Raw genomic sequence first — 23,177 nt, forward strand, 5'->3', positions numbered from 1 at the left:
ATGAGATGGGACTGAGAGAAGAGAAAGGATTTAAGGAACAGAAGAGAAAGACAGCGAGAGGGGTAATTAGCCACCTGCAAATACACACACACACACACACACACACACACACACGCACGCACGCACGCACACACACACACACAGACAAACATAGGCACCTGTGCAATCACTGAAGTCAAGAGTCAGCTCTGAGTATGTTTTCTCTCTAATTACTCCTTAATGAGGGGCTGAATAAGTTCTCAGTCAAACTTTCATTTCCTGAACGCTTGTGGAGCCGACTGACCGACCGGAAAAGCTCAATGTATGACTCAGGGTTTGTTTTCTGTGATGCTGCTTACACAGTGCACAACAGTTTATCGGTTTTAAGAGGTAATTAAACACTTAGATATATTTATATGGTGTTGTGACAAACTGCTGGTACCTGAGGACAAATGAGGATGAGTTAAATACACACACAGGTACTGTTGGCAGCCTTAAGTTGCCTCTTTCAGCCTCTGGTAACTTGACTTGAAATATTAAGCGTTCATACAGAATATCAAAATCCACTGTGTTATTAATCATCAATGAAAACCGGAGTGACAATAAACATCCATAACTTTGAAAAAACACAGTTAAAAACAGATTATTTTCTAGTTAAGACAATTTCCCAGGACTGTGTGGGCAGCTAACGTTTTGATTGACGCATGTCCACCTTTCCAAGCATCTGTAACAGCAACATGCTAACACAAAGCTAGCGGCTTAAGAGCCCCGGACTCTGACACAGCGCTTCCACCAGATCCGGGTCTGGTCCGTCTTCGACCTGCTGCAGTCTGGCTCTGCTCATCGTCGGTCAACACCCACCCGGTTGTGTTTTAAGAATGCAGCACGGAGTCCCACCTGTGTCTCGTTTCTCACCTGTGTCTGATTGCCCCTGTTAGTAGTTAGTCTCTGTTTCCTCCCTTCTGTGTCAGTTCATTATGTTACTCTTACCTGAGTGTTACCCTGTCTTGCTCTCATGTTTCTTCTTGTGTTCCCGTGGATTTGTCTAAGTACGTTTTTGTTTGTGCCAGCGATGCAACCTCCCTCTTTTTCTGTGCAGTGCTGTTTGGGCTGATGATCACAACTCTCCTTGCTGTTTCCTGTATTGTCCTAAAGATCATTACAGGGAGATCATGTGTACATCTTCCTTATCACAAGTGTTTGTGCTGATGATGAAACACTGTATGTAAGATTTAAGTCTTCAATGTTCATTAGCAAAGGCAGAGCATCTCAGCTGATGTATTGTAAAAGTAATGGAAGTAGTCGAGGAAAGGCTGATTTATACTTCTGCGTTGAATCAACGGCGTACCCTACGCCGGGGGTCTGCGTAGCTCCCGTACCTACGCCGAGGCCTACGCACGTAGCTGACGTGCACCTCCTCCAAAATGTAACTACTAGAGCCGATGCAGACCGCAAGCTCTGTGGTCCGCTCGGCGGCTTTGTCTTTCCCGCATTTACAACACTTCCGGGATCCCGGACATCGGCCGGCCGCACATCGGCCGTGTATTTCATCTCCTCCTCTCTATTCTTCATGTAATCATGTCTGTATGATAAACAGCAACATGTATCAGCTGTAGATTAACATAACACGCTCTGAAACTCTGTGGAAAAGTAAACAGAGATCGTAGCGGGACCGGAAGCAGGCGGCCGGCTATCAGAGAGACCACACTGCCCTCAGGCGTTTCGGCAGAGAATTGCTGCGCGACACAGACACACCGACGCACAAGTATGTGGTGCTCATGTCTGCGTCAGCCTCTGCTGCGTAGGGGAGACGCAGAAGTATAAATCAGCCTTAAGCAGTTACTCTCAGCAGGGAGCATACCCAACCCTGATGATCACCGTGATGTATTTTATATTGATTTCTAAGCCATCTTATTTTACTGAGACCATGACAGGGTGTTGATTTGTGTCTGTACTTCATTGGCGTGCCTCTTTTTCATCATATGTCATTTCTGTAGCTGATCCATGTTAACTTAAGTTAAACTTAAAAACATTCATGTTTCTCAGAAATGACTTCTTCAGATGCTCTGATTCATTTAAGATTTCCCTCTGATCTGTTGAAGCTGTGGACAAAACACAGCGAGCACTTTGAAACTTTACGAACAGAACGGCACAAATATGCTGCTTTAAGAAAATGAATCAATGCAGTCGAACAAAAGCTAAAAATAATGTGTCTAATGTTGAAAATGTTTGATCCCTTTTGAACATTGTTTCATCTTAGATGCATTATGCACTCAGAAACAAGCTGCATATAAAAGTTTCATTTCTATTCTCAGACATTGGACTTCCTTTTCTGTCCTGGCAGGGGAGTTATGGAGTTTTGTTCTCTTCTAATTGTGCCATGTTTAAAATTGTCACCAGACCGCAGCGGTGAGCCTCCAGCGACTGAAACAGTGTTATTATTGTTAATGATTCTTCAGAGGAGCTTTCTTAAATAGATGTGATGTAAATGAAAATAATAAAGCCTCAATGTGAGACTAAAGACACATCTCGCCTCCACCTCGCTTTAGGAGACTGATGAAGACATCTGACTGCAGAAAAACTGGTCCATGCATTTATCTTTAGCAGACTAGGCTACTGTAACGGGGTCTTTACAGGACTCCCTAAAAAGTCCATCAGACGACTGCAGCTCATACAGAATGCTGCTGCTCGAGTCCTAACAAGGACCAAGAAAGTAGACCACATCACTCATGTTCTTAGATCCCTACACTGGCTTCCTGTCTGTCAGAGAATAGACTTTAAAATCCTGCTGATGGTTTATAAAGCACTGAATGGTTTAGGCCCAAAATACATTGCTGATCTGCTACTACTTTATGAACCACCTCGACCTCTGAGGTCATCAGGTACTGGTCTGCTTTCAGTCAGAACGAAACATGGTGAAGCAGCGTTTAGTCATTATGCACCACATATCTGGAACACACTCCCTGAAAGCTGTAGGTCTGCTCCAACTCTCACCTCTTTTAAATCAAAGACTAAGACTTTTTTATTTGCCACTGCCTTCATATCTTAGATTATTTTAACTCACTTTAAATTAAAATTTTAATGTAATTTTTAATATATTTCTAATTTTCCTTTTCTTTTCTGTTCTATCATATTTTTCATTTTAATTGTGTTCTTTTATGCCTGTCTGAATGTCTCCAATGCTTTGAATGTTTTAATGTAAAGCACATTGAGTTGCCCTCGTGTATGAATTGCGGTACACAAATAAAGCTCCCTTGCCTTGCCTTGCCTTGAACACAGTTCAATTAAAGATAGGCCGAGTGTTTTATTTAGTTTCACCTCATTTTTCGATTATGTCTGTTTTTTACACTTAAAGTAAGTGTCGAGAAAATAACCTTGTGAGACTCCTACTGAGCTGAGTCCTTGTAGATTTTTTTTAAATGAGTTTGAAAGAATAGAAGAGGAGATGAAAATAATAATCATTAGATTGGTCCATTTTGCATGGATGGTAACATTGTTAAAAAGCAGCAGAGGTTAGCTGTATGGCTGAGTCAACCTGACAACAGCTGTTATGTATCTTATTTGAGGATTTGTTACATGTACATTTTCATGTTTGTTCATATTTATACATTTTTATAAATGATTAAAGGATCAGACTGAGTTTGTAGAGGACTGCTTTTGGCCCACAGGCTGCATGTTGAAGAGGTCGGCCATAGTGAGGCTTCATGCTCTACAGAACTTAAACATGTGAACAAAGGTTCATGTTTATCTTTTCAACAGCTGCTGAGATATTTCAGTGGAGACCAAAGTGATTGAACAGTGATGGACTAAAACAGGGCTAACAACATGTGGGGGAAAGTTAAACTGAAGATAACACATGGAGTTCCATAGAACACTGGTCATAGTCATGATGTTATGAGTCAACAATGGTTACTGTCTGGGGTTCCATCAGAAGTGAGACTATCTAACTCTTCAGCCTGTGAGGATCATTTCACACAAACCTTTTGAAGAGATCGCATCTCAGTGAGACAGAGACAGAAGATATACAAACCGAACAACACGAGTACAGTTTACCAACTGATACCAGAACAACCAGCAACCATGTTTGCAAACCAGAACAGTTCCCTCATCGCTCAAATGGAGCTTGTTAAGAGCTTGATGAAACTGACTCCAGAGGAGAGGAGGAAGGAGGTCAGGAGGAGGATGTTTGAGGAGCTGAGAGCTGTGGAGATGGAGCGCAGAGAGCGCGCCATGGAGAAGCTCAAGATGGAAAGAGAGGAAAGAGAACAAGTGGAAGAAATGGTGAGGAGACAGAGAGAAAAGTCTCTGGAGGAGAGAGAGATACAGGAGGCAAAACAGAGAGAGGAGGAGGAGAGGAAGGGCCATGAACTGAAGGCCCTGCAGAAAGCAGAAGTAGACCAGCTGAAGCAAGAGAGGCTTCGCTGGTGTGACAAGAACGGAATGCAGGTTGAGGAGGAGGAGCCAGGGAAGAGGCAGGAGGAGGCTGAGCTTCACCACCCACAGAGGGTGAGTGACAGAGCCAGCCGAGGATGCCTGACCTCTGACCTGAAGTCTCCCAAACATCAGGAGAAAAAGAAAACCCTGATTAATAACTGGGTTGGAGAGCCAAAAACAGAGAGCAAGGCCTTCAGAGAGAAGCCCAAACCAGACAACTCCAACTTCCTCCTCTTTTCTGTGAAGGAGTCCCCACAGTCTGAAGGTTTTTATCATTTTTAATCCTTTTATTTAGGCACTGCACCTGATGAGTCCTGAAGTTTACTAAGATTTATAATTCTGAGATCATTGTTGCACATAAACTTAAAATTAACATCTAAATGAGCTTATGAGGATGGTGTTATTCAGTCTTATTTTCATGGGTTTTCTTTTTGTTGTATATGCTTGTATTTTTGAACATTTGACTCTATATTTCACTTTCTCGTCCATGTTTATTTTTCCTGTGAGTAAAAACTGGAAATGTGATCTTCTTTTGACCTCAGAAAAACCAGACAAGCAAACACCCAAACCCAAGGAGCCCAAGCAGTGGCTGCCAGACAGACTGAAGGTCCAGTACTGGATGGGCAGATACCAGGACCATAAGGAGAAGAAGGATGAGAAGAGGAAGCAGAAGGCTGAGGATCAGTACGCTCGATGGGCCGCCATCAAGGCGAGCAGAGCCGGCCATGCTTCCAGGCAGAACGACTCTTACACTGGAGGGTTTTCTGCAAACAGAAACAGCATCCTCAAATCCTTATTTTAATGTTCTTTACTTTGTTTCTGTGTTGTCTCGTGATTAAGCACAATAAAAACTAGCCAGATGGCTGAATCCAAATTTCCCAGTAGTTGTCAATGAAATGTCACGCTGCTTACTTAGCAGAAAGAATTGAAAGATTTTTGGGGAACTTACGGTGGCCCTGAAGGGAAAAATACAATAACATTTCACAAAACACAATATGTCACAAACATGACAAGATTTCACTAACACAAGATTTAATAAAACAATGTTTCATAAAACAGAAAGGGGAGGGACAACACTTCTTGTTTCTCATTGGACAGAACCCGACAGCTCGACGTCATTTCCTGTTTCTATAACTACTACTCAGCTGAGTCTCTGCACAAATTTTAAACTGGAAGGAATGAGAGCAGATGGAAATATTAGGAAGATATTTTGATGAAGGATACATATGTAATGTAATACCACTACTATGTAGCCTACATATTAAGACATCCTCAGGTCAGGTGTCAGACCTCAGACAAAAAAGGATCTGGTCTCCGAAAAACCTCTTTGAAGTGTCGGACTTCTGATGAAACAACCTCAAAACAAACCGCCTCAGAATTTTTTTTAAGTAGGTGACAAATAAATACAACAAAGTATTAGGGCTATCAGAGAAGTAAAACTAAGAGAAGTGTCATAAGTTGTTTAGTTCAGTTTGTGTTTTTCTGGTATTTTCCTCTGTATTAATTTTGAGTTGTTTTAAGTGTTCCATGTTGTTCTTTCCTATTAGTTTCACACAGTGTGAGAGAAAACTCAATCTTCAGTGAATTTACTTTTTCAAACTGTTAATTAAAAAAAATAAGACTAATACGAGTAAAGAGACAAAGGAAAAAATCTTCCCAAGAGAGCGCAGACTGACTCAAGAGGTTTACAGACACGACAAGCAGGTCTATTGTCAACAGTCCCTGAAGAAGTGCTCTTTAAATACACGACTTCCCGAAAATAAAACCGTACAGACACACGGCTGGAAAACGGATAAATAACTGTGACTCTCATAAATTAAAGATGACAGAGAACAAAGACTTCCAACCGCCAGGAGATTTTCCAGTACAACACTCCAAAGAGCAAAAGATGAATAACACAAAGTAAATTATGCTATCATTGGTAATTACTTTCCTTGGATCAACTCTTGCTCTGTCACGGCCGCCGAGAGCAGGAAGCGAGGGATCTGTGAGGATGACATCAAGGACGGCAAACTGAGGTTCAGGCGGGACAGAGACAACGGCAGCCGGAGTCCAGGCTGGATGGTTCAACTGATCAGAAACTACAACTTTCAATCCATCAGTTCCAGTTCTACAGCGACAACAGACAAATCATGTCAAACGTTATCTCAAGACACTCGACAAATAGAGCAGAGCAGGTTAGGTATGTTAATCTACTCATATTACTCCACTGTGAGCAGGTACCTGGCAACAACATGGAAAAACAGAAACCTTGAGTGGAGCCAGCGTTACGTCCCCAAAGCAGGTTAGGGAATGAAGGAGAGTAACGATAAAATGAAAGTCAGGGAAAAGAGGAGAGGAACCAAGTATAAGCAAATTTAAAATAGAGTAGAAGACTTGAAAGAAGTTTCTTTCAAAAACACAGATAAAACAGAAGCCAAACTAACTTAAACAGAATCCAAACACATCTTAACTAGATGAGATTAACCAAAAACAATAAATAAACTCTAGATCGAAGGACTCCAAACACACACACCTTCCACTGAAGGAGCAACTAGTCTCCAGAAGACGTCTAATCACACACACAGCTGAGGGACCACCGCCCAGACCCCTTCCTCTTTCCTGCTTGAAAACCCCGCTCCTGATTAACATTCAGTTCACCAGAAGTGACCATATGACGACCGCCTTTAATGTTCTCACAACATCGTAAGTTGAAATACTCTGAGAGCATCCAGTTCATGAGTTGTGATGTGTCTGATGATGTTCACAGAAATGGGGGAGCCCATGGCCTCCAGTTTCACGCAAATATATTACGTTAGAAAGAAAGACAGAAACATACTTTATTAATCCCCATGGGGGAAATTCAATTTTTTTCTCTCTCTCTCTCTTTTTTTTGCTCATGCTACACGCACAGTTTTTTGGTATATATTCACACAATCATGCAGTGGACATGCACTTTTGGAGAGATGTCAGAGTGAGGATATTGCCATCAACCAGCACACCCAGGCAAGTGAACCAGCACCTCTCCAGCCACCAGTCCACTTGCCAAACTTCGTCCATACTGGGACTCCAACCGGCGACCCTTCGGTTCCCAAGCCAAGTCCCTGTGCACTGAGCTACCGCCGCTCCTAATTATGCAACTGATAGGGTCTGTGGTTAGAGGAGTGAAATTAGCTAACGTTAGTGAGAGTGCAGCTTGTACAACGTGGTTTGATTAATGTTAGCCACGTACGGGACCAGGAGGAGTCACAGCAAGTGTTAATCTAGATCCTAAACTTTGTTGTGTCTCCACACGGCATCTCAGCACATGTGAAAAAAATAGTACTACTAGCATTTCCACTTATAAATCAATCAATCAAGCTTTATTTATATAGCACCTTTCATACAAATCAAATGCAACCCAAAGTGCTTTACAGCGATTGGAAACAAGAAAGAAGTAGAAATAAATAAAATAATGGCAAGACATATTAAAAAACAGAAATGGATTTTAAAATAGAGACTAATGCACACCAACAACAATAAAATCTGTGTTAATAAAATAAGTTAAAGCATCAAATTAACGTTAAGAATATAAACAGTTAAATACAAAATAAATACATTAAAAGAGTGTAGGGATAAGAGTTGAAGATAAAATGAAGGCTGAAAATATCAATAAAACTGAGTAGATAAATAAAAAATCAAATAGTTAAAATTAATGAAATAATAAAAAAAACATTCAAATCAATATAACAGTATAAAGTAAAGTAATGAATTGTATAAAGCAAGGAGGACAACGATTTAACTATTGGCCTTCATGTAGCAACAGTGTTACCCAAGCAACCATTCACACCACTTCACCACCTACGAGTTCCATTAGAAGGCAGCATCAGAGCTCCACCCTTACAGGAGAGAGAAAACACAACACAAATTACAGCACGTATCAGTCAGTCGAGTTTTATTTATAGAGCACCTTTCATACAAATCAAATGCAATTTCATAGTGCTTTACAGCGATTGAAAAAAAAAATGCTTTTAGAGCATAAACCAGGAAGGCCTCTCAAATCCTTCAGTTCCTTTCTTTCAGCTGTTCCTCAGAGGAGAACAAAAACATTTGGTGACGCTGCTTTCAGCCACGACGCTCCGAGACAATGGCCTGACGGAGGATCTGAGAGGATGGAGTTATAAAGACTTTTAAACATAAACTAAAAATGTATTTATTCAGTCTGGCTTTTATGAAGGGTTTAACCATTTTATTACCTACTTTTTACCATTATATTGATTTTAATTATTGCTTTATTATTTTATTAATTTTAACTGTTTATTTTATTTTAATCTATTTATTCATTTATTTTCTAATTCATCTACTCAGATTTATTGATATTTTTAGCCTGGATTTTATTTTCAACTCTTATCCTTACCTTGTTTAATGTATTTATTTTAACTATCTATTTTCTTAATATTAATTTGATGCTTTGACTCATTTTAATAACACATATTTTATTGTTGTTGGTGTGCATTAGTCTCTATTTTAGTCTCTATTTTAAAATCCATTTTTGTTTTTTGAATATGTCTTGCCATTATTTTATTTCTGCTTCTTTCCTGTTTAAGATCGCTGTAAAGCACTTTGGGTTGCATTTGATTTGTATGAAAGGTGCAATATACATGAAGCTTGGTTGATTGATTGATTGATTGATTGATTGATTGATTGATTGATTGATTGATTGATTGATTGATTGATTGATTGATTGATTGATTGATTGATTGATCATTTATAGCAATTAGTGTCAAGCAGCCCTAAGAGTTACATCAACAATCACAATAATGATGATATCAGTAAGACTGATATTAGTTGTTGTAGCAGGTGGAGTCAGCAGGTCCATGACAGCAGGAACTCACCAGACTTATTGAAGCTCCTAAACTTCCTGAAAGATATATTTCCAATCTAAGACGTTTTCATGAACAACCTTATTTTTAACCGAAATAAAAAGTTTAGTCTCTACCAGTTACCCAACAGTGTTTGGCCTGCAGAAATCAAACAGGGTCAAAAGCTCTTAAAGCACAGTCTGGCCCGCCCGACCTGCCTTCTTATTAAAAGCTGACCCGATGCTTGTACCTTCATCGCATCCCAAAAGCCACGCTAATAAGGAAGCTGACACGTCCTGCTCTCAGGTCAGGAGGCTGGGACGAGAGGTCACACCAGGCTAAAGAGCACACAGCATTAGTACGCAGGCTTCCTCTGCCTCCACCACTGACTTCTCAGACTTTGATGTTTCTGAATTGCCGTTAAACTTTCCTTATCCTTCCCTCCTTCTCATCTCTCCCTCTTCTCCCTGACACCTCCACCACCTCTATTCTCTCCCTCCACTCTCGTCTCTGTTTGACAGTCAGCGAGGTGTGCAAAGTAATTTTCAGAGGCCATTTCTGTGTCCCTGAAGAGGCTCTGAATTGTACAATTTGCATCCATTGCAGAACAAAAGAGCATCGGCGGAGAAAAATATCCAACTTTCCTGAAAGGAGACGAGCAGAGAAGAAGAAAGCCGGGTGTGTTGTGGTGGAAAGTGAAGTGTATCGACTGAGAGGGAGATGCAAACATGTTTTCATTGAGTTGAATAGAGAACTGTTTTTCCTCCTGATTTGATAAACATGGTTTTAAAGACGAGTTTGATTTTCTTTGCACTCGTCTCCTCCCGCTCTGCCCCCCGTGAACAAAAGGATGATGGTCCCAGGGGGAGGGTTCTCAGAGGCACGTCCCGAATAAATCCCCATAACTTACACCCCTCCTCTTACTTCTTAAACTTTTCTTCCACTGTTCGCAAAATGTCTACGACTTATTATTTGTTCTAAACTATTGAAGGGGAAGAAAATAACAATCATCCATATTTTGGAGAAGCTAATATGTGATTGTAGATTCGTATTGAACTTTTCTATAACTTCCAAACACTTCAGCAACGTTCTTTAAGTTTCTGAAGTGGGGTAGGTCGAGCAGGTGAGCAGTAGTGATTAAAGATTGAACCACGAAAGTATGATGTTACTTTTAATGGACATAAATCAAATATAAATGCACTGATATCTGAAAAGAGATGTCTCATTGAGATCTGGCATTCGTCAAGTGAAATATGAAGACATCTTGTGCACGTCTTCTGATTGGGTGACCTCTCTTCTGTAAGCTGTTCAATGGACATGAGTTAAAGTCCAGCCACAGAGCCAAACACAGCCACTGTTACAACACTATAATGTCTAATCCAAAACAATGCACTCATGGATCGCAGATATTGAGGGGCGTTCTCTGTAAGTTTTTCAGTGCTGTTGTTATTCGTTCCGTGTTTGTAGAGGTATTTCTCTTAGGTTTTCCAGCCAGATATTCTCAAATCATCCATCCATCCATCCATCCATCCATCCATCCATCCATCCATCCATCCATCCATCCATCCATCCATCCATCCATCCACCCACCCATCCATCCATCCACCCACCCGTTATCTTGACAGCTTATCTTGTACAGGGTCGCACAGGGCTGGAGCCTATCCCATCTGACATCAGGCGAAAGGCAGGGTACACCCTGGACAGGTCGCCGACCAATCACAGGGCACATTCTCAAACTATTTTCATATCTATATATAAAAAATGGGTCAATGTCTGAAGTGTAACTCTGTGCTTTTTACTTATTTTTGGTCATTGCTGGACATGTGCAGTATTGTAACTGTTCTTTCCTTTCTTCTTATGTTGCTGCTCATATCTTGTTTTGTTATGTAGTGTGTTGGAAGTCGGGCTGGGCACCTTTCTGATGAAACACAACACAGAGAGTTCCCAGGAAACCCACTGTATTGACTTTAAATCAAAAATAATCAGGCCCCCCTTGAAGGCTGAGGAGCTTTGGGGTCAGTACAGAGAGAGACATTACAAACAGACGAGTTGACTCCGACTGACTCATGAACTCTGAGTGAACACACATACAAACAAACAAAGAGCATTTATTTACCTTCTGTCCAGACTCCTCCGATCTACCTTAGCTTCAAATGTTCATCATACAGGTGTTATTTTCCTGCCTACTTCTCTGATTTTGACTTTTAGAAAGTAACACTAAAAAGGTGCAACATTTACATCTTCTTAACTTAATTTTCAATGATTCAAAAAGATGATTTTAGTCCTCTGTAATAATGTAAAATAACAAAATAATGTGATTTATTAGAATGTAAAAAAGCCACTAGCAGCCTGTTGCTAAAAAACCCTGATGATTGATTTGATAACAAGTTTTGACCAATTTTGGAGTGGCCAATCAGATTTCAAGTGTAGTCCGTGCCGTAAATGAACCATAGACTGTATAAATAATGGACGTAGTATCCGTGACATCACCCATGTGTTTCTGAAGCGCTGTTTTGAAGCAAATCGTCGAGGAGTGCCAAATTGGAAATGCTAAACTCAACATAACTGCTGTCGAGCTTATGTGAGGTAAAGAGGCAGGCTTTGAGCCTCCTCGCTAACAGCTACAGTGTTCCCACCTGTCAATCAAGTCAGCTGTGCCTCTCATTATGGAAAACTTGCAATCTTACACAATTCTCCTGTCACGCCTTGATAGTTGTGGAATTAAGGGTTTAGCACTCAGTTGGTTTCAATCGTACCTGACAGACAGAAGTTTCTCTGTCCATTTGGGAGATTTTTCCTCTGGGACAGCCCCTCTTACTTGTGGTGTTCCTCAGGGGTCTGTTTTGGGCCCTATCCTGTTCTCGTTGTATATGCTGCCCCTGGGATCTATTTTCCAGAAATATGGCGTCTCATTTCATTGTTATGCTGATGATGTGCAAATTTATATGCCGCTCAGCTTAAAGAGGAATGGATCCCTGCAGTCCTTATTCAACTGTTTGAAAGATGTAAAGTTATGGCTGAGCCTAAATTTTATGCACCTTAACGAGGAAAAGACTGAGGTCATTGTATTTGGACAGCCCCAACAGTTCGATGGGAGCACTCTCGGCCCTCTAGCAGCAAATGTTCACTCCTCTGTAAAGAGCCTTGGAGTTCATTTTGACAGTGCCTTCAAATTTAGGAAACAAATCTCTTCTGTGGTTCAGTCCAGCTTCTTCCAGCTGAGACTCATAGCGAAGGTGAAGGCAGTTCTCCCTCCTAATGATCTAGAGAGAGTTGTACATGCCTTTATTACGGCTAGGCTTGATTATTGTAATTCTTTGTATGTGGGCTTAGACATGGCGTCTATTCAGCGCCTGCAGCTTGTACAGAATGCGGCAGCTCGCCTCCTGACTGGCAGGAAAAAGAGGGAGCACATCACACCTGTGCTGCGTGCTCTCCACTGGCTCCCAGTCCGTCACAGGTTTGATTTTAAAGTTGCACTTTTAACATACAAGGCCCTAAATGGATTGGCACCATCCTACTTGGCTGATCTTCTCCATGCTCACAACCCAACCCGAGCACTGAGGTCAACAAACCAGCTGCTCCTGGATGTGCCTAAAAGCCGCCTTAAAACCCGGGGAGACCGAGCCTTTGCAGCAGCAGCCCCCAAGCTCTGGAATGGCTTGCCACTCCAATTAAGATCGGCCCCAACTGTTGAATGTTTTAAATCTTTGTTGAAGACCCGTCTCTTCTCTTTGGCCTTCTCCTCGTGAAGAGGACATTAATATCCTGATATGTTGTGTTGTTTATTGTTGTCTTCATGTAATTTTTACATTTTACCTTGTAAAGCACTTTGGCCAACACTGGTTGTTTTAAATGTGCTATATAAATAAAGTTGACTTGACTTGACTTAGTATCTTTGAAATTGCTGCATTATGAAAAAATTCACCCCCCAATACAGTGTGTGCTGATAGAGAAATGAGCTGTTCAGACTACACTCTTTTTTTGAACCATCCTATAAACATGTTTATTTCTGCTCTAAAGATCAGCTTTTTTGAATTGGTGCGTATGTGGTTTCTGGTACTTCCAGAGCCAGCCTCAAGCGGACTTTTGATGAACTGCAGTTTTTAACACTTCTGCATTGGCTTTAATTCTTATGGCTGCAGGTCACAGTGACATGAATGAATGAACCCTGTCACTGTGACCTGCAGAATACTTTCACTTCAAAGAACTTGAATTTTTTCAAATAAATGTTACCAGCTACTTGACAGAGGGATGAGACAAAGGCCTGCAATATGGAAAGAGTTCTTGTATGTGTGTGTGTGTGTGTTCCACACTATTTTCCCTTGAAACAGGGGCTGCAAAGATCTTTATGATCAGCAATAATCTGCCGAGAAAGTTCCTGTGAACAAAGTCCCTTAGCTCCTAAATGTCATCTCACACACACACACACACACACACACACACACACACACACACACACACACACACACACTCTGCTGTTCTGAAATATGATGACCTTTTCTACGTTGATCTGATCTTCATCTGTGTTAATGGACGAGGCTCTTTGTGTGATGATCGACTGAATGTGATTGATTAGTCCTCTGTCGTGCTGACGTCTTCGATCATATCACTCAAACACCAATCTCAGGTTTAACTACATGTTCAAACGCAGACTGTTCACAGTCACAACTACCATAAACCTTCAATTACAACAGAGTCCAAGGCACACACACTCTTTCTTTACTGATGGTGAAAGCTTTGTCAGACAGACAGAGAGGATTAATTATTGAATTAATACAGATGTGGTGCATTTATGAAGAGGATGTCTTTGATGTGTTTCCCAGTGAAGCCGACGTGCTGCGCTCTGACAAAGAGATACTGGAGGTTATGATTCAACTAATTGGAATTAATTAGAAATACCCCCAGGAGGTTGCTTCTAAATAAACACAGTTTTGTCTACATAGGGTTTCTCTGCAGAAGAGCATTGTGTGTATGTTTGAGTTCTAATGAGCTGCATGCAGCATTTCATATCAAACATTAGGGAAGCAAGAAAATTAAACAAAATAATAAAGGGCAAAGTTTCAAATAGTGGAGTAAACATGATTTGGAGTAACCCCAAGATGAGACAGCAGGCTGCTCTGAACAGCCTCATGAAGACATGCTCAACTGGTGACGTCACTGATTGCTGAATCTCCTTAACCCTAGAACACTATCGTCGTGTGTTTTTTTCAGCGATTGTATTCATGTGATTTCCATTATGTTGATGCTGTCTGACTTGCATGGGTCCTTAGGTAGCTTCAGTCTGCTCACTGTCATTGAAGGTAGGCGTGTTTTCCGGCTCCTATCCCTGTTTTTTTCAGTATACAATATTTCCGCATGGATTTTACCCAACGTTAGTATTTGTGTATTCAATTTAGGCGATCTTATTACTATTCAAAGGTAGCAATGTTCAGACCCGCATTATTTATTGCCCCATATCATGCACTGCTATCATCTGAGGTGTGCTTACCGCCCCAAAGGCTCAGACAGGAAGGTAAGACTCAGGTGTCCTGTACTGAGCTGCCTGTACTGACTGTATGTAAGGTACAGGGTAAGTTAGAGTGGTCCTTGAATTTGCATGTAATCCTCATTTAGTGTAACGGTTATGAATAAATGACACTTAGTGTTAATTTCCAAGGGAATTCATATGGTCAAAAACATTCTTTAGTCAGCTGGTCATTTTTCCCCTCTCAAAAAAACCCACAATTTTTGTATTATCTCTCCCACACAGTCAGGGATGCAGGGAGACTATGCCTTCACCGGACACGGCTCTAATGTCTCAGGAATGGACGGATTGAAGAACAAGTTCCCAGCTCAATCTTTTTTTTTAGGAATTTTTTCAGTAATGATTCCTTGATTTTTCACTAATTTTAGAGCCTTTTAATTGTGCCCCCCCATAATAAGTTTTTTTGTTTTATGAGACATTGTATACTGGGAAATAGAAGAGGAGTACTTCAATTTGTATTGTTGTACTTTAACATATTCTGATGAGAACTATTTATATTCGGGTATATTATATTGGGTAAAATATACCTGATGTTAGTGATGGTGTTACTAAATGTCATGTTAGTGTTTTGGGAATGAAGACTTGTATGATGTTTTCAAATCGACCAACTCAGAGGACTCAAATTTGATCCTCAACAAGGAGAAGAGCTGGATATTGTGCACAAATTGAAATACTTTGGCGTAACACTGGATTCCACATTGTGTTTTAAGAACCACGTCCAAAAATATTTTAAAAATAGTCCAATTTAATCTTTCTAATTTTAGGCAAATAAGCCCTTCACTGCCTAAAAATACTGCCAGGATTGTTCTTCATTCAATGATTATATCTCATTGAATATTGAACTGGACACACTTTAACCATAAGCTCATTGAACTGCACGACTGTCATAAAAACTTGCACTGTTTGTAATTTATTTTATTCATTATTTCAGTTAGCATATATTTTGGCTTAGTTTATTTTTTGCATGCCCTTTTTTAACTTATTTCTACAAAATAATAATAATAATAATAATAATAATAATAATAATAATAATAATACATTTTATTTATATAGCGCTTTTCACAGAACTCAAAGACACTTCACAAATAGCACACAATAAGACACTTTAAAAGAAACAAGTTAAAAACACAGTGGAAACAAAAACATTAACAGTTTAAAGCAGTTCTGAAGAGGTGTGTTTTGAGGTGGTATTTGAATGTTTGGAGGTCAGTGGAGTTGCGTATGTGTGTGGGGAGGGAGTTCCAGAGGGCAGGGGCAGCAATGGAGTAAGCCCTATCGCCCCAGGTTCGGTGCTTGGTCCTACAGGGTGGGGAGAGGAGGTTTTCATCAGAGGAGCGGAGAGCACGGGAGGGGTTGTGAGGGTGAAGGTCAGTGAGATAGGAGGGGGCCAGGTGATGGAGGGCTTTGTAAGTCAGGAGGAGGAGTTTGAAGTGAATGCGTTGGGGGACAAGAAGCCAGTGGAGGTTTTGGAGGACAGGGGTGATGTGATCACGGGAACGGGAGTGAGTGAGTAGGCGGGCAGCTGAGTTCTGGATGTACTGGAGTTTATTGAGGACTTTGGATGAAAATGTTGTGTTTATTTGAATGTTTTTTATTGCACCACGTGTCTGAGAGTAACGGAATTTCAATCCTCTGTATCTCCAGTACATACTGCGACATTGACTTATTAAAGATGACTTTGACTTTGACAAACTGGTCAATTACAAATGCAACACTCAAACCAATGGAATCAATTTTTAAAAAAAAACAGAGAGGAGCTGTCTGTGAGAGCGCGATAGCCAACAATACCGGTGTGAGATCCAACAGCCCCCTGCTAGATCACTACCAAAGCACTTTTCGCTCTTCTTTCAATAAATAAACCCTCTTTTCAGCATTCTAGAACTGGATTCATCGACCTGGACATCTTAAGAGGACTTCATCGATGAGTGCTTTGACCGATTCTGTACAACGAACAACATTGAAATAGACCAGAACATGGACAACACCTCATCCACACCAAATGCAAAGAGACTCCCAGAGTCAAACCCCATTCACATCACTCCCAAAAAATCCTGCTGTTCTGAGGTCAGTGACATTCTGGTTTCAATCAACAACAAACTGTTTGGATTTGATGATAAGATAGGTCTCATTGAACTGCTACACAAGGAATTTCAACAAATACGCGAAAGCCTAGAATTCACACAGGAACAGCTGAGCACACGTGAAAGAAACCATTCTCGAATTGCAATCCCGCAGTATGAGAGACAACATCGTCTTCTCTGGAATACCTGTTTAAGAAACATCAACTTCTGATGCACAACCTTGGACACATCACCAGTGTTGTTTTGTGGAATCACTGGGTCTTTCGGGTCTTGCAACAGACACCCTCCTCCAGGCGACCTGACCGAGGCTGATCAGACGCCGGCCTTTGTCCAAGTGGCATTCTACTGCCCCCACTGCTTTCCCCTCTGCCTCCCCCACTCCCTCCACAGTGTTGTTGATGGCTCTTCTCCGGTTGGCTCCTGTAATCCCCAGTGTGCTGTAGGCCTTGCTCAGGGATTGACTGGCAAATCCCCGACTGCCCACTTCCACTGGCATGCACCTGGTCTTCCACCCATCCCCCAACAGTCCACCACCAGCTCCTGGTACTTCTCCCTCTTTCTCTCATGAGTCTCCTCCCTCCTTTCCTCCCAGGGCGCTGTTTGCTCCAGTAGGATCAGTTGCCTTGTGGCCTCCGAGACCAAGATGATGTCAGGTCTCAATCTGGACTGGGTGATGTGTGGTGGAATTTTCAGCTGCCTCTCCAGGTCCACTGTCATCGCCCAGCCTCGGGCTGTGGAGAGCAAACCAGCAGAGCAGTTCCTTGATGTTCTCTGTGGTCTACCCACCAACAACCCCGGACAATTAATACAGGACAACACTGGACAGATGAAAATAAGCCTTATAGCTAACTCTGGCATATTTACATGGATGTTATACTGAAATGTTCATTACTAGGCACTGTCCCTTGAACTAATACATTAATGCATCTCCAAACAGATATGTCCTGCTCTGTTCTTTGTTGACGTGGATTTTCTTCTTCTTCCTTTTCCAAACCTTCAAGGTCAAATTTTGGGTCCATAAATTTGTCATGGGATCCACGAGAACCACGTGTTAATGATAATGAATTTGAAGCATGGCAGCAGTGGAGGATGCATCCAGAGAGCTGACCAATCAAAAGGAAGATGATTTGTAGTAGGGAGGGGCTAAAAGAGATGTTATCTAAAATGAAGATGTTCAGACAGAAGCTGAAATCCAGATTTCCAAAGACTGCAGCCTGAGATCAATGAAGAGTTTTCTGAGCGGTAAATCATGGAACACTTCTACAGAGGAATCAGAGAGATGATAGAAATCCTGAATCCTCTCTTTTTAACATCCGCTCCCCACAATCTGATCCCTATGTCTTTAGATATTGTTGCTGAATGCTCATGTACATAAACCACTTCACATTAAAGTGTCATTGTAGTGAAGTAAAGGCTGAGTCTCTCTCTTTCAGCAGACTCTGACAGGGTTTGACATCACAGTAATAAATGGTCCACTGGCTGTAATGAGTCTTGCTATCACTTGGCCTGTGCTTGCATCATCAGTTATGAAATTTGAGGCGATGAACAGACGCTTCCCGGGGTCTGACAAGTGAACTGACGAGTCAAATGGTGTAACACAAGCGTTTCATACATCAAGAACTCTGAGCTGATATTGACATGGTGTTTAACCGTAGCAATAGTTACCTTCAGACAAAAATGATCCAAACTCACTTTCTGCAGCTCGACCTCAAAGTTTAAACTTCGGTCAAGTTTGCAGGGTCAATGAAAAATGTACAGAGACTGCAGTTCAGCTTCTACTTCCTGTTACAGTGCAGGAGAACTTTTTGTTTGCATTCCTGAACAGACAAAACTCCTGCAGCATGCAGCTGAACAGATCTCTCTCCTCTCTACCCGTCTGTCTGCTGTCTCTGTTTGGAGAAGTTATAATGTAGTCACACTACAGCAGCACCTCCCTCTTCTGAAACATCATCACATGACACTGTAAATAATTATCAATTCAACTTTGACATGCCACACTATTTCAGAAATCATTTCAAAGCTGTCTAGATGAATTGATAAATAATATTAGGTATCATTTTTTACACATTTAAAGCTGGGGTTGGTAGTCTCGGAAAACCAGCATGAATTTGAATGTTGCTTTTCCTCATGACTCCGTCTAACCCCTCCCCTCCTCCCTCGGAGCTCCTCCAAAACGACGCCCCCCCCCCCGCTCACATGCACGAGCGCCGCTGATTCTCGACCGCATGATGGTGACTGATTCAAAACCGGTCCTCACCAAAACATTATCATAGTGAAAGTTAAAAACACAAACAAACATGGCTGCTGTTAGTACTCACAACTGTCATGCTAGCATTATCCAGTTGTACCGGTGACACGATATCAGGAGAAAAGTTGTAACACATATTTTTTTTTTTTTTTTTTTTTTTTTTGTACCACACTGTAAACATGTTTAATTCTGCTGTAAACATGGACACCATAGTATGGGCTCTAATGGGGATTCCTCAGCTTTTGGAGTCAGCATATAGTGGACACTTGAGGAACTGCAGCTTTTTTGAACTTCTGCACTGCCTTCATTTTTTAACACCAAAGTTTTCAGCTTGATTTGCACATGTTGGAGGTGCGGTTAAATGGTGAATAGCAATACTTACAAAGATGGTGGAGAACAAAAAGGAGTTAAAAATACATGGGTACTTAAACTATGTACTATGCTTGTACAGTCATGTTTTTACCACCTCAGAAACATTTCTAAAATTCTGTCCAAATGCCATCATTTCTTTGTTCCCAGCATCCTTTAGACAAGATTGATCTTGGTGAGTCTCAGTTTCGCTGTAAATAGACAATTATACAGAGGCTTTACACAAGGGCAGTATGGACCCCATCAAGAAACTGAATGTCTTATGATATACTTAACAGATCTTCAGTTTTCCTCAATAACAATGATGCAGAAAGTTGTAACACATATATAATACTGTAACAGCTCTACTGTTTGTTAAACGTGTTCAGTGTAGATGTTCTTAATTCCTACAGTGTTGACAGTCAGTGAAGGCATCAGGAGAGGTGAAGAGTGTGCGAGTGAGAGAGAGGAGAGACAAGAGGAGAAGTTCTTCATTCATTCAAACTTTGATTGTTGTTTTGTTGGTTGGCGTGATCACGGCCGACAGTGACCGGTTATTAAAGATCCACGTGTTCACCAATCGGCTCGTCATCACTACAGCGTCCGGACGGACGCTACAGTACATATATATTTTCTGTAGGACTTACTGAACGTCATTAATTATTTTGCTTGTTGGTGAGAGCTTTTTAGACTCTGATCCGGACTACAGTCCTGAGCAAAGCACATCATCAGGTCAGAGGGGACAGGCCCGAGGTCGAGCGAGAGGGGCAGTAAATAGAGTCAGGGGAAGTAGAGGCAGGAGACGGGGACTCGGAGGAGTGCACGCCGGGGAAATGCACGCGCAGGAGGAGGGCAGAACGGCAGGACGGGATTTGATTGGTTTAAAATTTGGGGAGCCAAAAAACGGTGATTGGTTGGTGTTTTCCCAGGTTTACTCCGGCTGTAGATAGCAGTTTTTTTTCACTCTTTTTTAAGAACACATTATGTATTGATTGCCATCAGGACATAAAGATCATTTTAACCAGTATGACAAAAAGTTTATCTAAATCTGATTACCAACCCCAGCTTTAATAACCAGATTGTACAACAATACAAAAGTATGATAAAGTTCAACCTTACTTTGATGTCACATTGGAAATTAAAATCTCTTTATTTATTTATCTATTTGTCCATGGCAAGAAGAGACATGAGAGAAGTCCTTGATATTAATTGCAACAATTCTTTGTTTTGGTACTTACAGACACATTTTAAAATATGACAAACATCAAAACGAGGATTGGTCTAATTGAATTCTTCTTCGTACAAGCTTCTGGCTGAAAGATCTGGAGCCTTTCCAGTTTCACACACGCCATTCTGTCGTGTACACGTGACCCCCATCACATGCATACACAAACAGATCAACATGAATAATGACACACACACACACACACACACACACACACACACACACAGAAAGCAGTTTCTCAGAGACACTACAATGTTATGCATCTTCCTTAAACCCGGGGCTCCAATCTGATTAGAGGAAGATCAAAGAGAGGCAGTCAGGTCTCACTGCACAGGGCCTGCGCCTGATTCGCCTGTGGGGGCTCCGAGCAGGAGAAACAATCGTATTTATTCTACTCACTAAGGTTGTTCCTCCGCTCTCTCTCTCTCCTCTCTCTCTCCCTCGTTCTCTGCTGAGGACACTCGTTACTGGTTCTTTATTATGTTGTGGTATTCCCTCTCACTCCTCCGTTTTGTACCTCTCTCCTCACCTCTCTCTCTCTCTCCCTCTTCTTCTTCTTCTTCTTCCTCCTCTCGCTGCAACCCCCCAGTCATCTTTCTCTAACTCAGCCTTTCAGATCTTCTTAAGCTACAACAATGGTAAACAATTCTTTTGTTGTCTGATCCAATTAAACAGCTTAAAGTTGTATTCTCCTCTGTGGAAGCTAACAGTTTTCCCTTTGTGGATTCTGTAAACCTGATATCATGCTTCGATCGGGGAGAGACATCTCTACATGCAGGGTTGAACTTCATTAAATCACACCAGGGTTTAAATATCAAATGTATCATGTTAACATGTTGAGCTTCAGCTGATGGAGGCTTACCTCAACGACACAGAAATACTCAAACATGTCAGATACAGTCAGCGAAACAGTAACTGCTCTTCTTCTTCTGGACATCTTTTTTGTAATATTTAAAGTGTTAGAGACAATTTATCCCAAACCCCTGAGGTCATACACACGTTTTATTCAACATGAAAACACTTGCAGACTATTGCAGAGATAAAAAAGTAATTAAAGCGTGAGTCAGGTAATTTGTCACTTGTAAAAGGATATGTCACTTCACAGAAATCTAAAGAGGATGACCTTTTTAGTCTCGCTTTTAACTGAGTTTTATTCTTGAAACAATTTTATTTCACCTTACTTTATTTATTTATAATCTAGTTCAAATTTAAGTCAGCTTTATTTCATTTATTTTTTTAAGTAGAGCATCTTATTTTCTTTTAATGGTTTAATATTTTAGTGTTTTGTTATCTGAGAATTGCATTTTATTTTAGTGAGTTTAATTTCCTGTGTTGAGTTTTAGCATCTTATTTTACCTCCAGTGTCTCCTCACTTAGATATCCTGAGAGCGTTTCCTCAATTTGTTCAGCAACTTCTTTTTAAATAGTTTTTATTGTTTTTATTATTATTGTTATTATTATTATTATTATTATTATTATTATTATTATTATTATTATTATTATTATTATTATTATGATTGTTGCATATATTGTGTTCTTAACCTTAGGATTGTTTGATGAGTTTGGAGTCGGGGCTGGGGTTGGGATTAGGATGGGGAGGTCTTTTAATTTACATTTCTATATATACAATGCTCAAAAAAATAAAGGGAACACTTAAAATGTACAATGTAACTCCAAATCAATCACACTTCTGGGATATCAATCTGTCCAGTTAGGAAGCAACACTGATTGTGAATCAACTTCACCTGCTGTTGTGCAAATGGAACAGACAACAGGTGGAAATGAGAGGCAATTAGCAAGACAACCCCTATAAAGGAATGGTTCTGCAGGTGGAGGCCACAGACCATTTCCCTGTCCTCATCCTTTCTGCCTGATTTTTGGTCACTTTTGCATTTTACCAGTGCCCTCACCACTAGAGCCAGCATGTGGTGGTGTCTGCAACCCACAGAAGTTGCTCAGGTAGTGCAGCTCATACAGGGTGGCACATCAATGCGCGCTGCGGCAAGAAGGTTTGCGGTGTCTCCCAGCACAGTGTCAAGAGCATGGAGGAAATACCAGGAGACAGGCCAGTACACCAGGAGACATGGAGGGGGCCGTAGGAGGACAACAACCCAGCAGCAGGACCGCTATCTGCTCGTGTGTGCAAGGAGGAACAGGAGGAGCACTGCCAGAGCCCTACAAAATGACCTCCAGCAGGCCACTAATGTGCATGTTTCTGCTCTAACTGTGAGAAACAGACTCCATGAGGGTGGTATCAGGACCAGACGTCCACAAGTGGGGCCTGTGCTCACAGTCCAACACCGTGCATGCTGATTGGCATTTGCCAGAGAACACCAGGATTGGCAGGTTCACCATTGGCGCCCTGTGCTCTTCACAGATGAGAGCAGGTTCACACTGAGCACGTGACAGACGTGACAGAGTCTGGAAGTGCTGTGGAGAACGTTCCACTGCCTGCAACATCCTGCAGCATGACCGGTTTGGCATCGGGTCAGTGATGGTTTGGGGAGGCATATCC

General features: G+C 41.3%; 1 protein-coding gene across 1 annotated transcript; it reads left to right on the plus strand.

Moving 5' to 3' along the window:
• The first annotated feature begins 3,709 nt into the window (after positions 1-3,709).
• LOC117817722 (vicilin-like seed storage protein At2g18540) lies at positions 3,710-5,287 on the plus strand. Its single transcript, XM_034690478.1, has 2 exons — positions 3,710-4,678; positions 4,956-5,287. Exons 1-2 carry the CDS (start codon positions 4,060-4,062, stop codon positions 5,213-5,215), a joined length of 879 nt encoding a protein of 292 aa, XP_034546369.1. The 5' UTR covers positions 3,710-4,059; the 3' UTR covers positions 5,216-5,287.
• The last annotated feature ends 17,890 nt before the right edge of the window (positions 5,288-23,177 follow it).

This window comes from Notolabrus celidotus, chromosome 8, assembly GCF_009762535.1.
Source record: "Notolabrus celidotus isolate fNotCel1 chromosome 8, fNotCel1.pri, whole genome shotgun sequence".
In the NCBI taxonomy this organism is placed as follows: Eukaryota; Metazoa; Chordata; class Actinopteri; order Labriformes; family Labridae; genus Notolabrus; species Notolabrus celidotus.

Coding starts and splice junctions, on each gene's coding strand:
- LOC117817722 (XM_034690478.1), top strand. CDS start 4,060: ATGTTTGCAAACCAGAACAGTTCCCTCATCGCTCAAATGGAGCTTGTT. Junction 4,679..4,955: donor GGAGTCCCCACAGTCTGAAG/GTTTTTATCATT, acceptor TTTTGACCTCAG/AAAAACCAGACAAGCAAACA.